Genomic DNA, 17,026 nt, shown 5'->3' with positions numbered 1-17,026 from the left:
GAAAGTGTTTTTGGAGCCCAGGATATGTCGGTGATGACATCACTCCAGGTGCCAAAATGAACACAATGAGGATGTTGAGTCACTCTTTAGTGACTCATCACTTGCCAGATGGCTCAGGTTGTGCTTTGGGAGGCTTAATTGTGGGATACATACTTCCAGCTCTTCCTTTGTCCAGCACAGGGATCTGAGAGTGGATTTGCGGCTCCAGAGCTGCCTTCCGTTTGTGTGTCTTTGTGATTTTGTCAACATCTGGTTGTTTCCTGGTCATTTCCTCCATAAAAGACTGCAGAGTAATAATAAAAGAATGTTTCTAGGCACCTCTGCTGAGTGGAAAGTGTCAAGCACAAGTTTAGATATTGTTATTGACTCGTTAAGAGGATAAACACAAAAACTGAAGGTGTTTTGCTTTTAACTCATTCACTGCCATTGACAATTATAGACGTCAAAGTTCATTTCGAAAAAGATTCCCCTTACCTGGTGTTCTGCTATGAGACTTTTGACCTCCTGGATCTCCTGCGGTAGGATTTCCTTGTCTTTGTCACTCAGGTTAGACTCCGCCCATTGCAGCCAAGTCAGCAGGTTCTCCAACAGGTCTTGAGTGGCTAAGAACTCGCTAAGAGCTGCGGCCAGTCGCTGCTGGTGCTGCCTGGCCCAGGCTTGGACCTACAAGAGAAACAGGAAAACTAGGAACGCTCACCAAAAAACTACTCGATTCTTTAAAAAAAACTAAAAACAAAAACAAAAAACAAATAGCACTTACCTCTTCAAACCGCGCTTTAATGATTGTGTTCCAGTGTTTGATGGTAGTAATGGAATCAGGATGGCAGATGCTCAGAATAGCCTCACCCAGGCTGATGGCTTTATTCACAGCAGCTCGCTTTTCTTCCAATTTTTTCATGAACTCCTTCAAAGAGGATAGAAATATATTAACTCATTCACTCCCAGACATTTTCACTGAAGCAAACCCCCTTGCTACCGGTTGTTTTACTGGATTTTGACTGATTTTGCCAGGCCCCCAGAATATTGTGTTCTATTACTATAAAAACATGGAACCTACCAAAAGAAAGATTAGAGTCTCTTCTTTCATCCAGACAAAAGTATATTTGTATCTGTTTCCGTTTTGCAGCAAATAATATTAGAAGAACATAGCTACATTTAATCAATATTCACATTCCTGTTGAAAGTATTGACAAAACGAGCTTGTCACAACATGGTCCTGGCTGATTTCTTATACTCTGCTGCCACTTGCTGGCCGCTTTTTGTAATAACTACAATTGCTTTATGCCACCTCTTCATGTCAGACGCTGCATCAAAGCCCTCTGTATGCTCTTGTACAAAAAAAAATAAAAATAAAAAATGAAAAATGTGTAAACCCGTTTTTGGGAGTGAAAGATAAAGTATTAAAAACCGTGTTTACACGTTTTTGGGTTTGAATGGGTTAAGAATTGCAACAAGATCATTTTGACAAACCACAGGCAAAACATTAAGTGGAAAAACATAAGCATCAGCACAGCTTGCCTTGTGTTGATCAATAAGCGCACGTAGAGCCTCTTCATCGTCAGGCGGGCTGCCATGGAAACGCAAACTCTGCTCGGCCTCGGCCAGCCACTCCAGCAGGATGTGAACGGTGGAGTGAAACTCCTCAGCCTGGCACAGGGCCTGCTCCAGACGCGCCTGCTTGGACACCGACAGGTTGCACACGGTCTCCCAGCGAGTGCTCAGCTCCTGCATCTGGACTTTGACCCAGGAGGAGTCATCGTGACTGCTGTCAATCAGCTCCCTGGCCGAGCGTTTGAGGGCTTGGACGCTGACTGTCCGCTTTCCCAGCTCCTTCTGGAAGACCTGCAGTGCAGTACAAGTGAAGGATATGGTCAAACATGAACATGACCGCAAACATGCAGGAAAGGACAAAACAAAACAGCATCTCCATTCTTATTGTGGTTGTAGTTTGCAGTAGTGTAGAACTGCATTGCATTAAGCTGAGATGTGTTAAGTGTTCATCAAAATAATCTTGGTTCAAGTTACTGGAACATCATAAACAGTGTAAACATTAACACTGTACCAAATAAAATTAAGGCAAGCTTTTAGACCTTTAATTTTCAACTTTTTTTGTAACACATTTGTCTTTTTTGTCATATAAGGTGCTTTAGGTACATACATTCAATGGGTCTTTGAACAGTCCTAGCCAGTGCAACAAAGACCCATTTGTTGCGCTGCTTTTGTTATTGACATAGTGCCACTGGCACATAAAGGCGTGTATTTCCCACACAACACGGCTGAAGAGAGAGCGTCATTCAGCTCAATAGTGGTAATACAATACCAAGCCTGTTTATTCATCTATTTTCTACAAAATGTTTTCTATTGCGATACAATAAGATAACTGATATATGAGTTTGTTTGGACCTTGTGGTTGTCAATCAGGTTCAAAATCAGGTCGATGTCTCCATGAACTGGCTGGTCTTCAGCCAGCTGAGGCTCCACTCTGTACAGCCAGTCGATGAGAGCCTGCAGAGCGTCTTTGAACTGGCCGGAGAACAGCAGAGCCTCCTCCAGCTTGTTTTGCCTGCAGGAACACGCTCATGTCATCGTCATCATCATCATCATCATCATCATCATCATCATCATCATACCAAGCTATAAAAACGATCTGAGGCTAAACTAAAGAGTGGAATAACTAGAAATGCATAAACAGTACATTCTATAGAGTAAATTTTACTCGCAACAGAGTCTATTTGGTCCCACTCTATAGAGTAAAATGTACACTTAGAAGAGAGTAAAATATTCACAGTAAATTTTACTAAAAGTATTTTTAGTGATTATGAGATAATTTGCCTATCCCATGGGAAAAAAAAAAATATTAAAGATTTTTCACTCACAATTTCTAAGTACATTTTGCAAGGAGCGATGTTGACTAAATTTTACTAGTTTATTTAAAAACAAACCAAAAAAAAAATGTTCACAAGGCTTGAGAAACAAACTCACAACCTTCAGCTTGGGAGACTTCCACTCTACCACCTGAGCTATGCCACCCCCTACCGTTTGCTTATATCCAAAAGGAGACCAAAAACATTGGCGTTAACGTAGATTCCATCTGACACGAGTGATCTACAAACACAGTAAGGAGCTGCATGGCTTAGAGAGTAAGTAAATTGAAGTTATGGGTTTGTTCCTCAACCCTTGAATGACTTATTTTTTTTACGCTCTTTCAAGTGTAATTTTTACTCTGTTTAGAGTGGGACCAAATTTACTCTACAGAATTCACTGCGTAGGTGTAATAAACTTCTAATTATTCTGTCTTTTTTTTTTTTTTTTAGCATTAAAATAGGAGATACAATTTTAAGCTCGTTTTGAGATGTCCAAAATCTGTTCAAAATTAAATCTGTGTGACTTTACCTCTCTATGGACTTTCCACAAACAGTGTCCCATTTGTCCCTCAGTTCGCTCAACATGTCGTCCAGTTTCTGATTATCATCCTGAAGTGAGGTCTTGTCCTTGAGGGCTCGTCCAGTCCGCGAGGTGGTGTCATAAACCGAGTGCTTACTGCCCAAAGCCTTCTGGAACTCCTGTATGTAAGAAATCCATACGGATATTATGCAGAAATTGTATTGCAATGGTACCTAGCCTGCTATGTATTTGCATGCATAGGGTTACAGTTGTTGACACTTTCAGCTTGTCCTTGTTACCACAGACAATCACTTGGTTGACCTGTTTGGCACAATTTTTATGAGCCTTCCTAATCTTCCCACTGAGTGCATCTCAGATATTACTTTAATCTGCGTGTGTATGTCTTCTAATGAGTAACATGACATTCTGTACGGGAAACCAAAAATGGGTCAAAACTCAAGAGCCACAGCTCCAAAGAGATTAAAAGTATCCCAAAGCACGGCCACCCCAAATACATTTGCTCTATCCCAGTATTATGACGGGATTAACACAATCTGCCTGTGCACCACTGCAGAGGGGGAGATTATGTAGCCTGCGATAGAATCACAAGCGTGACTAATGTATGCACTATAGTGTAATTCATCTGAATAGGTTTACTGAGAATATTCCCACCCCTTATTCTCTCTGAGTGAAAGCACATAAATGTGTTCTGTTAGACATCTGTGTTATTATTCAGATGTCTAAATATACTCTTTTGTCCACATGACTCCATTCAACAAGGTTCCTAAATCATTTCCAAGGTCAAATTGAAGCACTTTCTCAAAAGCTTCAAGCATTCATACGAATGTCGCCGTCACTGCTCACCTTGTGCTGCGACAGCTGCTTCTTGACTTTGTCTGGCTCGTTGGCGATTTCCACCTCCGAGTCCAGCGTCTTCTCAGATTCATCCAACCACTCAATCAGTTTACTCCAGTTTTCATGGAACTGAGGACAAGCGAGATGGATACAGTTCGATATTCAGTCACTACAGATTCTGTGAGCTTTTTGTTTAGTTCATAATAATGACACGTGTAGAATCGGATATACGATAAATATCAGTGAGTGTACTCAATTCGCAGGTAAGAACTTGTTTACCTGCTGGTTGAGGAGGCAAATCCAGGTCGAGAAAGTAAGAAGAAAAAAAAACTGCCACATTTTGGCTTTAGGGTTTTTATACTCTATATATTAGGGTTGTGAGTCGATTACAATTTTAATTGTAATTAATTTCATTAATACGATAGTTAACTTGTGTTTAATTGTAAATTATTTGCACTTCTAAATGTACAATAAAATATCTTTTTCGAGATTTTGATAAGTAGTAATTCATAAAAGTTACAGTTAAAAGTTACGGTTTAGGTGTGTGAAAGATTGAGTCATAGATTTGTGTTCAAGTAATTTTCTGCCAGTAGGTGGCATTAGTGTTTCATGTTGGACATTGGACAGGAATACTTCATTTTTCTTATCAAATTCAGAACAATTGCCATTTGGAAGATGAAGCAACTCATGGACTCCAGGCCATTTTGCTCATTTTAAATTACAACTAGTCACCAGTTTCCACAAATAAATTGTCACATGTATTATGGATTATTGTGTTATAGTTACTTCTTTACACAACGTTGTATGTAAACTAAATTATGAATAACAATTATATTCTCGGTCATCATATTTAATGCTTCTTAATGCCATTTAAGGTCTTCGAAAATCCATTGAATGATATTTAATGCTTTTTAATGACCCGCAGAAAGCATTATAGACGGAGCTTTAGCCTAGGGTGTTTCAAAAAAACAAAGTGGAAAAAGTACATTTTTCAGCAAATGGCAGAGAATTGGTTATAAAACAAACGCTGTAATGCCGTGCATGTGGCCTAGATGCCTACAAATACCTGTTTCGCTCTCTTCCTGGCATCATCCAAAACACGTCCACGTTCCACAGATCGCTGCACCAGCTTCTCCCAGCGACCTTGCACACTCAGGAGCAGGTTCTTGATCAGAACCACATCCTGTTTCTGGCTGAAGTACTTCAGATGCGTGCCGGTCTTGTCCAGCTCGATGATGTCATCTCTGTGAGAGTTGACCTCTGTCACAAACATCTGCACAAGAGACAGGTGACAGAGATTATTGAGTGAGTTTTATGGATGAACTATCGATGCAAGGAATGAAAAGTTCATCATGTGCATTTTATGAAGGTCCAAATGAACAATGATAGTGACTTGCACTGGAGAATGTGTAACTGCACCTTATGCTCATCAATCTGGAACAGAATAGTTTCCAGAATCAGAGAGGCGGGCGACACCATGTTCAGCGTCTGCTCTGCTTGGGTCAGCCAGTTGATGAAGTCCTGCAGAGAATTGTGAAAATCTGTGGCCAGAGTCACGGCCTCCTCCAGTTTCACCTGTGGACATAAAACACAGTCATGCATCATCCTTTCACTATCTTTATTGAACATAGAGCATAATATAATTTTCAATAATCAATCACAATAATCATTGTTTTTAATATAAAGCCGAACATGACAAACATGAGCCCCAACCGAATGAGGAAGTTCAAATCACCGTAAAGGCCGATGGCGAAGCAGATTCCGACTAATGGATTTTTAATCAAATGAGGGAGAAACATCCGTTGGGCCACATACTCATGTCACACGGCTGTCTCAACGACGTTAGCGAGCTGATGTTTCATGCTGCGTCTCCCTCGTATGTCAGTGGGAGCGCTAAAAGCGGACTCAGAGTTGTCAGTTCTATTCTATTATTGGAACACTTTGTTTGGCTGCAGAAGGCACTGTGATTCTGGGAACGGGACCAAAGTCAAGAGGAAGCCGACTGTTCAGTGAGACGCCAGGCCATATTTGTAGTGAGAGAGTCGCTTTGGCTTTTTGAAGGGATGGTGTTTATTTATTGAGGCAAAAACAAGAAAGAACATGTTGAGCGCTTTTATGGGGGACTCATTTATATTCTTCACCATAACGCATCTTCTTATTATGGTGTATGCTTCTTTATCAAGCCATCATCCTTCAATTTTCTGTAGCACACAGGTGATCGATCAGGAGGCTATTCTAGCTGAAGTTGGGCGAGGTACACCTTTGACTGTTCCCCAGTCCCCAGTTGTTGTTGTTGTTTTTATGTACTAAGCACCTAACAAATACCAGCTTGAACTTGATTTTTATTTAAAAAAAAAAAGAGTGCATCAAACCAAGCCGAATTGTTTTGAAATATAATAAGATACGCATCGAATCGTCTTTTTTTTGGAGAGATATATCTTAAAAAGAAATGACATATTTACAGTACTTACAAGTTCAATCAAATGTATGTAAAATAAAAAAATAAAAAAATAAAAAAAATAAATAAAAGGAATTGCTTCAGAATCTTTCAAACTGAAACGTGCCATACTGAAATGAATCGTAATCCACTGAGTTCAACCGAATCAAATTATACTGTCACCAGGCGTGGCGGCTCATGCTTTTATTTTTGTGTCTCTGTTTCCCGTTTTACTCTGAAATCCTAACTCTCCTCTCACCCCAGGTCACTTGCCCTTCCTGCCGCTCACTCATTACCGGTCCCCGCCCATGATTATCACCACCTGCCACCAATCAACCCACACAATAAAAGCCAGCTGCATTCTCCCCTCAGTGCTGAAGTGTCACCGTCAGTGCATGGAAGCGTCCCACAGTCCTTATGTCCTTGTTCATGTTGCCTAGCGTTGTTGCCTTGTTTTTGTGCCTTTTCCTCCCTTTTGGAGCGCCTTTAGTTACCCCTTTTGCCTTGTGCCCTTTTTCCTCCCTAGCGGAGCGCTTTCTGTTGTCCCCAGTACCTTTTGCCTGTTTTTTCCTCCCTAGTGGAGCGCTTTTTGTTCTCCACTTTTTCCCCTCCCTGTTCTCCTCTCAGTTTGAGAGGAGACCTCTGTTGGCCGGAAATAAACCTGCTGCCTTGGTGGCCTACCTTACGCCTGCGTCTGAGTCCTACTTGACCTCGCCTTGTCAGTACACTTCGGCCAGCATGGACCCAGCAGGCACGGTCGAGGCCGCACTGCAGAGCCAGGAGGCCCGGCTCAACAACCAGGACCGGATCCAACAGACCATGCTGTCCCGGATGGAGGAATTGACCAGCCAGGTCCACGAGCTGGTAAGCCTTTCACGGCGTCGAGCGCCAGCTCCCACTGGACAGATTCCTCATCCTGAACTCTCCGTCCCGACCACGCCATTCACCGGGGTAGGGTTAAGACTGGCCTCCCCAGAACGATACTCCGGTGAACCCGGACGCTGTCAGACTTTCCTCACGGAATGTGATATCCACTTCGAACATTTACCACAGGCATTCTCCACAGCCCGGTCCCGGGTGGCCTTCATGGTTTCTCACCTGACTGGACGGGCCAAAACCTGGGCAACCGCGGAATGGGCCAGGGGTTCCTCGGTCTGTCAGAGCGTACAGGACTTTCAAGCCGCCTTGCGCCAAGTCTTCGATCCCGAGAACCACGACCGAGAGAAGGCACGAGCTTTGAGCCGGCTTCAACAAGGCAGAGAGCCCGTCAGCGATTATGCAATCCGCTTTCGAACGTTGGCAACAAACAGTGGCTGGAACGCCATAGCATTACATGATCATTTCTTGAAAGGACTGTCACCTGCCATTCAAGAACTCCTTATTCCCGTAGAACTCCCCACGGACCTGGACGCTATGATATCCCTCGCCATTCGCACCGATCACCGTCGCCAGGAACTGGCCAAGATCGGTGGACTCCGAAGGAGGGAGGAACCCACCCCCTGGTCACGGCCACCGGAGACCGGAAGGCCGCCACCCATCCTTCGTTCCCGACTGGAACCAGGAGAGGTGGGCCTCGCCAGAGAAGAACCCATGCAACTTGGAAGGGCTCGGCTTTCGCCCGAGGAGCGACAGCGCCGCCGCCGAGAGGGCCGATGCTTCTATTGTGGTGGTCTTGGCCACCTAGTGGGATCCTGCACCACGAAGGGCGGCTCACCGGTGAGTTCTCCATCACCCCGACCCGCCAAGAACCACAGGCTCACGCAAATGCAGATAAACCACCACAATGTCACCACAAATCTGTCAGCCCTCATCGATTCCGGTTCCGACGAGAGCCTCATGGACTGGGAGCTCGTGAGGCAACTACGAGTCTCCACCGAACCACTTCTTTCAACCATCCAGGCTCGAGCGCTGAACGGCAAGGAACTTTTCAAAATCACCCACATCACTGAACCTCTGGAAGTGCACATCGGACAGCACCTCGAGACCCTTCGCTTCCATGTGTTCCATTCTGCTTCCCCCACTTTGGTTCTGGGCCACCCTTGGCTGCGTCTACATAATCCCAGAATCGACTGGAACTCTGGAGTCATTCTGGAGTGGGGAAAGTACTGCATGACTCACAGATTGGAACAACCCGCACCCCGGAACACCACAGCCCAGGTTCACCAGGTGTCCCTCGCCTCGTCCACTCAAGAGGAATACCCGAACCTGCACACCGTTCCCTCCTGCTACCACCACCTGCGGGAGGTTTTCAGCAAAACCAAGGCCATGACTCTTCCTCCCCACCGACCGTATGACTGCCCGATTGACCTGATTCCCGGATCAACTATCCCCAAGGGGAGACTGTACTCGGTCTCAGGACCCGAACGCCAGGCCATGAACCACTACATTGATGACTCCTTGAAAGCCGGCCTCATCCGACCGTCTTCCTCGCCTGCAGGAGCAGGCTTTTTCTTTGTGAGTAAAAAGGATGGATCCCTACGCCCCTGCATCGATTACAGTCCTTTGAACGACATCACTGTCAAGAACCGGTACCCATTGCCCTTGATGTCCTCGGTGTTCGATCAGCTGCAACAAGCCAAGATCTTCACGAAGCTCGATCTGCGGAACGCCTATCACCTCATTCGGATCCGTGAGGGAGACGAATGGAAGACAGGCTTCAACACTCCTCGGGGACATTATGAATACCTGGTCATGCCATTTGGCCTCACGAATGCTCCCGCCGTCTTCCAGGCAATGATAAATGAGGTACTCAAGGACTTCATAGATCACTTCGTGTACGTTTACTTGGATGACATTCTGATCTACTCACCTGACCAAGCAAACCATCGAAACCACGTGAACCGAGTCTTGCAACGCCTGCTGGATCACCGGCTTTATGTGAAAGCAGAAAAGAGCCTGTTCCACGTCAACACCATCTCCTTCTTGGGATTCGTCGTGTCACCCGGAAAAGTGGAGATGGAAGCGGACAAGGTCAGCGCCGTGCGAGATTGGCTCACGAAAGAAGGTGCAACAATTCCTCGGATTCGCCAACTTCTACCGGCGATTTATCAGAAACTTCAGCACCATTGCCGCCCCTCTGCACGCCTTGACCTCCCCACAGGTTCGATTTAGGTGGAACACGGAAGCAGAAAGAGCATTCAAGGACTTAAAGGCTCGCTTCACCAATGCGCCAATCCTCAGAGTCCCTGACCCCAAACGCCAGTTCGTGGTGGAGGTAGACGCCTCGAGTATTGGAATTGGGGCAGTACTGTCTCAGCGTTGTCAGGAGGACGGCAAGACACATCCCTGCGCCTTCCTCTCACGAAAATTATCTAAAGCAGAACGCAACTACTCAGTCGGTGATCGGGAGCTCCTAGCTGTAAAGGTGGCTCTCGAAGAGTGGAGACACTGGTTGGAAGGCGCCGAACTCCCCTTCGTGATCTGGACCGACCACCGAAATCTGGAATACCTACGCCAGGCCAAAAGACTCAACCCTCGACAGGCCAGATGGTCTTTGTTTTTTAACCGCTTCGTTTTCTCTCTGACCTACAGACCCGGCAGTAAGAACGTCAAGGCTGACGCTTTGTCAAGAATTCACGAGTCCGAACCACTGGAAGCCGAGCCTGAGACCATTCTGCCCCGGGACTGCATAGTCGGGGCCATGAGGTGGCAAATTGAGGACGACGTCAAAGAGGCACTACGGAACGTCACTCCCCCCACGTCATGCCCACCACGCCGACTCTTTGTGCCTGAGGAACTGAGGGCCCAGGTAATACACTGGGCCCATACTTCACGATTATTTTGCCATCCTGGAGTCCGCAGGACCATGTATGCTGTCGCCCGGAGATTCTGGTGGCCGGCAATGGAGACCACAATCAAGGACTACGTAGCTGCCTGTCCTACCTGTGCCCGCAACAAGACGTCAAACCAGTCCCGGATGGGTCTACTCCAGCCACTACCAATCCCATCCAGACCATGGGCGGAAATTTCAGTGGATTTTGTGACCGGACTACCACCATCCCATGGTAAAACCACAATCCTCACAGTCGTCGACAGATTCTCTAAGATGGTTCGTTTCATCCCATTAACCAAGCTCCCATCCGCCAAGACCACAGCCGACATCATGATCCACCACATATTCAGGTTTTATGGTTTCCCCTTACACATAGTTTCCGACCGTGGACCACAGTTCGTCTCACGATTTTGGACTCAATTTTGTAAAGCCCTAGGTGCCAAAGCTAACCTGACTTCTGGGTACCATCCTGAGGCCAATGGGCAGGCAGAACGGCTGAACCAGCAGCTCGAAACCGGTCTCCAATGCCTCGTCTCCCAGAACCCGACAACCTGGAGCAAGTATCTAGTATGGGTCGAGCTCGCGCACAACTCTTTGCCCACATCTGCCACAGGTCTCACCCCTTTTAAATGCATCCACGGCTACGATCCGCCATTCTTCGCCGAACTGGAAGAGGAGGCAACGGTCCCCTCGGTCAAGGCCATGATCCGTCGGTGCCACAAGGTCTGGTCGGCGGCCCGGACGGCGCTTCAACACCAGGGAGACCGGGTGAAGAGGGCCGCCGACCGGAAGAGGAGACCGGCACCAGAATACCGCCCAGGCCAGCGAGTTTGGCTATCAGCCAAACACCTCAGGCTCAAGGTACCATGTCCAAAGTTGGCCCCGCGATTTGTGGGGCCTTTTCCCGTAACCAAGTCCATAGGTCCTGCTGCAGTTCGTCTTCGCTTACCAAGATCCCTCAAAATCCATCCCACGTTCCATGTCAGCCAAGTCAAACCTGTCCGTGAAAGCACACTGGTGCCCTCCGAACCCGACCCACCCCCCCCGGAGATGATTGAAGGCGGCCCCGTTTACAAGGTTAGAAAACTTTTGGATGTTCGTAATCGGGGCCGCGGAAGACAATACCTGGTGGACTGGGAGGGATACGGCCCGGAGGAAAGGCAATGGGTCCCCTCCCGGTTCATCGTGGATCCCTCGTTAATTGATGAATTTTATGAAGATCACCCTGACATTCCTGGGCCGTCAAGAGCCGGCCGTTGAGGGGGGGGTACTGTCACGCCGCCACCAGGCGTGGCGGCTCATGCTTTTATTTTTGTGTCTCTGTTTCCCGTTTTACTCTGAAATCCTAACTCTCCTCTCACCCCAGGTCACTTGCCCTTCCTGCCGCTCACTCATTACCGGTCCCCGCCCATGATTATCACCACCTGCCACCAATCAACCCACACAATAAAAGCCAGCTGCATTCTCCCCTCAGTGCCGAAGTGTCACCGTCAGTGCATGGAAGCGTCCCACAGTCCTTATGTCCTTGTTCATGTTGCCTAGCGTTGTTGCCTTGTTTTTGTGCCTTTTCCTCCCTTTTGGAGCGCCTTTAGTTACCCCTTTTGCCTTGTGCCCTTTTTCCTCCCTAGCGGAGCGCTTTCTGTTGTCCCCAGTACCTTTTGCCTGTTTTTTCCTCCCTAGTGGAGCGCTTTTTGTTCTCCACTTTTTCCCCTCCCTGTTCTCCTCTCAGTTTGAGAGGAGACCTCTGTTGGCCGGAAATAAACCTGCTGCCTTGGTGGCCTACCTTACGCCTGCGTCTGAGTCCTACTTGACCTCGCCTTGTCATATACCTCTTTGAAACTGAACCTTCCTTGATCTGTTTCACGCCACACATTATCGAAAACCGTATTGAATCGTATTTCGAGGAGAGATACACACCGCTGGAATTGCTGTATAAAAATTATGCTATATTTATAGCTGTTAAGCGATTAGATGCTGAATTAAAATGGCTTTTTATCAACATTTTTTGCTTGCCAAATTTGGAGAACACGTGTTTCGACATTTAATTTTATGAGGACGTCTTCAATATTTTTTTGATCAACTGCACGCTCTCATCTTCCTCTTTTTCTAATCAGTTAATTACTTCTAATCAGATAATTACATGGAAAAAAATCACCCCATTAGTTTGACATGAACTTATTACACTTATTAAATGCTTTACTTTAATGCATGTAGTTATGTTTATTGCTCAAACCTAATCTATGCTAGCTTTAACTTAATCATCTGCTGTCAAGCTAAAGGATCAATCATCTATGGTCAAAATTAAGTGTGATTGTTAATACATGATTAATGCGATCATTTTTTTTAGATAAATTAATTAGTTAAAACTTTGACAGCACAAAATATAAACACAGCAAGGCATCCCCACCTTCTTTTCAGCAACTTTGGCCTGCACTGCTTCCCATTTGTCCTTCAGGTTGCCGAGGTCCTGCTCCGTGTTGCCCTCGGGCATCATAGAGAGCAGCTGTTGACCTTTGGTCATCAGCTCCTGATACATCTCCTCCTTCACCTCCAGGGCCGAACACAACTCCTGCGTGGCGACATGATGCAACAGTTATTAGGGGAAAAGATATTCAAGGTCAGCAGCGTAACGCAAAAACTGCCAAAAGTCACCATGTTCCCACAAACATTTAATCGTGTATCACGTAAGTAATCTCCAGAAATGCTGTCTCCATAAATGTGCTCTTTAAAATGTGCGGTGAAAATACCATAAATGGAGGAAAAAGGGAAAGAAAACATTCCTGGAGACATGGAAAGCAGATAGCGCAGAAACGGTTTCAAACATCTTTTAGCCATCGTCTGCTGTGATAAACCAACAGCGTCATTTCAATTTCACACTTCAGCTAAACAGAAGAAGAGGAAAGCGCCCGTCTCCTCGCGGTCCGACCATCTGCATACGCGCTCTCGCATTGTTAAACACGTACCAGATGGGCGTTAAGCTGCTCGCGGGCTGTGTCTGGTAAGCCTCCCACAGCCTTTGATGCCAACAGCTGACGTTCTGTGTCTTTCAGCCATTGCAGCATATCTTCCACCTCACCATGGAAACCCTGGGCCTACAACACAATACAAGCTGACTCAGACAAATGGTGTCACACATACTCATTGTGCGCACGCTCCGAGGGGAGAGCTTCTCATTTCGTGGATTCATTCATTCATTTTGTGATCAAAACTGTTTTTGACCGACATTCTGTTGCACATATGTTAACATACTGAAATCTTTGATAGATTAAAGGACAAGGTCTTAATATAGACACGAAAACTAATAAAAATAAAAAAAAAACTAAAACTGATATTCAAAAAACAATTTCATTCATGAAATAAAATAAAAAACGAAAATGAATGTTTACAAAACTAACAAACTATAATTGTTGTGAAAATGTGCTTTGGTAATGAATATATGAGGCTTTGGGGATGAATGAAAGTGTGTCACACAGAAGTAATGTCATCTAGCAGCAGTCAATAGGAAAGCACCTTCAGATGACGTCGCTCCTTGGCAGTGTTGCCAGGTGTACGATAATTATCGTATTTGTACGATAATTTGACCCTCTGTACGATCAATAATCGGAAAAAACGGCAAATGTACGATAATTTCACCATTTCGTATTATTGCCGGAAAAACTGAAACTGCCAGAGTTTTTTTGTGTACCCTGAAGGTCTCTATTCTCATGTGACATAATACCAGCCAATCACGCTTTACTGAGCATGAGAAACGAGTGACGTCCATGCATTGATTGGCTGAATGGTAAGTGCCCGCCCCCAGGAGACGCTCCCAAACAGGAAATCGTGCAAGACTCAAACCACCTATCCAATAATATATACAGATCAGTGACGTTAACCCGCAACAAAGCCCTGAGTGCCTGTGAGCAGTGAGCGCTTTTAAACACAAGAACGGCTGACTATATTTGACTGTCGCGAATCAGTGTATTTTGGTTATGACGGGAGTACGATAATTTTCATCAAAATATATTGCTGAGTCTACGGTACGATAATCCTATATTTCCCACCTGGCAACGCTGCTCCGAGGTGACAATTTTGCCTGCTTGACTTTCTTAAGTTCTTTTGGCTCCAATGGCTCAGCTCGCCTGCTTTTTCATTTAACTCAGCCGAAATGCAACGCTAGGTAAGAAATGTGTTACATTTTTCATTGTATCATGTTTATTAAATATTGCGCACAAATAATACATGTTTAAAAAAATAACTAAACCGTATAAAAACTAACAGAACCACCCTGAAAACTAATTAAAATTAACTAAAAAAAACAAAAACAAAATCACAACTAACTAACATGAAAATTGCAAAACTATAATGACCCCGAATATAACTGAACAGGAAATGAACCTAAAGAAATGTTCAATAAAATATTGTCACGTCTTTCTATACCTGAAGCAGAGCGCTTTCCAGCTGCTGCTTCCTCTGCTCCGTCTTCTCCAGGATGGCTTTCCAGCGCTGGTCGAGGTTCTCCAGTTTGCTCCTCAGGCAAGCGGCTTCTTCTCCAGCACTAGATTGCACTAAGTCATTTCCCGCTTTGTTCACCGTCTCTACTGTTGACTTGTGAGCAAGTACGTCAATTTGGAGCACCTGAGGAGAAAACAATGGTTTGGAAATAAGCAACACTATGCCCTTTTTTTCAAAAATATTTACTGCATGGATGTTCAACTAAAAGATAAAAAAAAAAAAAAAAACATTTACATTATGCTTGGCCAGCTCAATCTCAATAGCTTTGGGGTCTCCTCCGGCCTTTCTCTGCTCGTTCAGCAGCTCTTCCGTGTGGTTCATCCAGGCCAGCAACTCATCCAGTGCATGCTGGAACTGCCCCAGTGCCAGAAGGCCTCCCTCAAGTTTGTGCTGAAGTAAGGACAGAAAACACATTAAGATGGCGCAGTGAGTGAAACCACCACTAAGATATCAACGGTTTTATTTTTATTTTTTTGTACCTGGCGGCTGATGATCTTCTCATCCAGGTTTTCCCACAGCATCTTGAGCTCGTACATCGGCTCCTGGATGGCGCACCGGTCAGACTCCTCTGTGACTTTCTTCAGAAGGAGGCCCGCTTGGTGGTTTAGACGCTCCATCTCGATCTGCAGTTGGTACGCTTCCACTTTGAACTCCTAAAACATATTATTAAATAGCCGCCAATCACACTCACAGATCAACACCCATATGTCCAATACACCAAATAAAACAATCCCAGATAATTAGCAAAAATGGGACTTGCTGAGATCAAGATGTGCAGACGACAACAGTGAATACTCTCTGCCCAAGAGTCACCATGCATAACAAATAAAAAATAAATAAATAAATAAATAAATAAACAGGTGTCTGACAGAATGGCTATAAAAACCAAGATGTACACCTCTAATCATTCAAGTGAATTGGAACACACGACCAACGAATGTTGTGCACTCACAATTTTTATATAAACCACAAACATTACAAATCCATCCACAAGTACCTTTACAAATTATGACTATAGCTCAGCTTTGTTGTAAAAAATTATTATATTCATTGTATATACTGTATTTTTATGACTTTGGCAAAGACCGGCTGGCACTTCTGCCTCTCTCATAAAACAAGGAAATGGGCGTGTGCCATGGCGTTGCTTGCTGCGTTGCTGTCGGCCAATCAGATGACAGGTGACGTCACGGCCACGCTAGTCCTCCGACGACCGGCGCTGCAGAACCACTGCCGAAAGGGTTCTAAACAGCGGTTATAATGGAACCGCTCAGCCCCGAAAAAGTCCCATGGGGACACTAACATACGGGGACGAAAAATGCTGCTTCGGTGTGGAACCGGTCCAGTGGAAAAGCGCCATTAATTACTTAATACAGGTAGACCTCGAGTTACAAACAAGTTCCGTTCCTAGTTCCTACGCTGCCAATGTAACCCGAATTTCTTCGAAAGTCGGATTTCACAGATAAAGTCAAAATTTACATCAAAATACTTTTGTATAAAAAAAAAACTAAAATACATTATAATAAAAAAAAAAGATGCTTTGGAACCAAAATGTGAAAAAAAGTGGGCGAAAAAGCCAAAGATACTTCCAGTGTACAACACAGACAAGTACTAGCTAAGCAGAAACACTGGGGACAAAATTGCAGATGAGGCACAACCGTCATAAAGTTGAAAAATCATAGGTTGAGCGTGTCGTAACTCAACGACACCCCGTATGAACGTATAGTACATTCAGAACTATACCTTGAGCTCAACAATCTGCTGCTTGACAGTTTCGAGGTCAGTGCCCACAGGTGACATGGAGTCCAGTTTGCCCTCCAGGATATCCACCCAGTCAAACATACCCTAAAATTCAAAGGAACATGTTACTGAAAGTATTGTGCACATTTTCCCTTTCGCACAGAACGCCGCCTTTACCCCCCAGACTGTTCTGAAGTAAATCCACATGGAAATGGGCACAATTAGACAATAAGAATAAAATACAAGTCTCATATCATTTTACAGGACTGTAAAAGATGCTTTTATGATTAGTCACATCAAAGCAACTGCGTGTAGGAACAATTCATGTGGGTTGCAGTTTGAGCCAA

At 45.0% G+C, this 17,026-nt stretch overlaps 1 protein-coding gene across 16 annotated transcripts in view; it reads right to left on the bottom strand.

The window, feature by feature from the left end:
• Positions 1–17,026, bottom strand: part of dst (dystonin) — a 120,762-nt gene that overhangs the window by 16,444 nt on the left and 87,292 nt on the right. For all 16 annotated transcript variants that reach the window (XM_077495468.1, XM_077495472.1, XM_077495469.1 and 13 more), the window contains 15 exons: positions 16,683–16,784; positions 15,422–15,595; positions 15,177–15,332; positions 14,868–15,065; positions 13,412–13,540; positions 12,856–13,017; positions 5,659–5,814; positions 5,306–5,512; positions 4,249–4,368; positions 3,394–3,563; positions 2,404–2,563; positions 1,519–1,842; positions 761–904; positions 475–663; positions 154–283 (listed from right to left, as the gene is read on the bottom strand). In XM_077495468.1, coding sequence (XP_077351594.1) covers positions 154–283; positions 475–663; positions 761–904; positions 1,519–1,842; positions 2,404–2,563; positions 3,394–3,563; positions 4,249–4,368; positions 5,306–5,512; positions 5,659–5,814; positions 12,856–13,017; positions 13,412–13,540; positions 14,868–15,065; positions 15,177–15,332; positions 15,422–15,595; positions 16,683–16,784 — 2,521 coding nt within the window. The remainder of the gene's footprint in view (positions 1–153; positions 284–474; positions 664–760; positions 905–1,518; positions 1,843–2,403; positions 2,564–3,393; positions 3,564–4,248; positions 4,369–5,305; positions 5,513–5,658; positions 5,815–12,855; positions 13,018–13,411; positions 13,541–14,867; positions 15,066–15,176; positions 15,333–15,421; positions 15,596–16,682; positions 16,785–17,026) is intronic.

Source organism: Festucalex cinctus, chromosome 14 (assembly GCF_051991245.1).
Source record: "Festucalex cinctus isolate MCC-2025b chromosome 14, RoL_Fcin_1.0, whole genome shotgun sequence".
Classification (NCBI taxonomy): Eukaryota; Metazoa; Chordata; class Actinopteri; order Syngnathiformes; family Syngnathidae; genus Festucalex; species Festucalex cinctus.
This window is presented reverse-complemented; position numbering and strand designations above follow the sequence as displayed.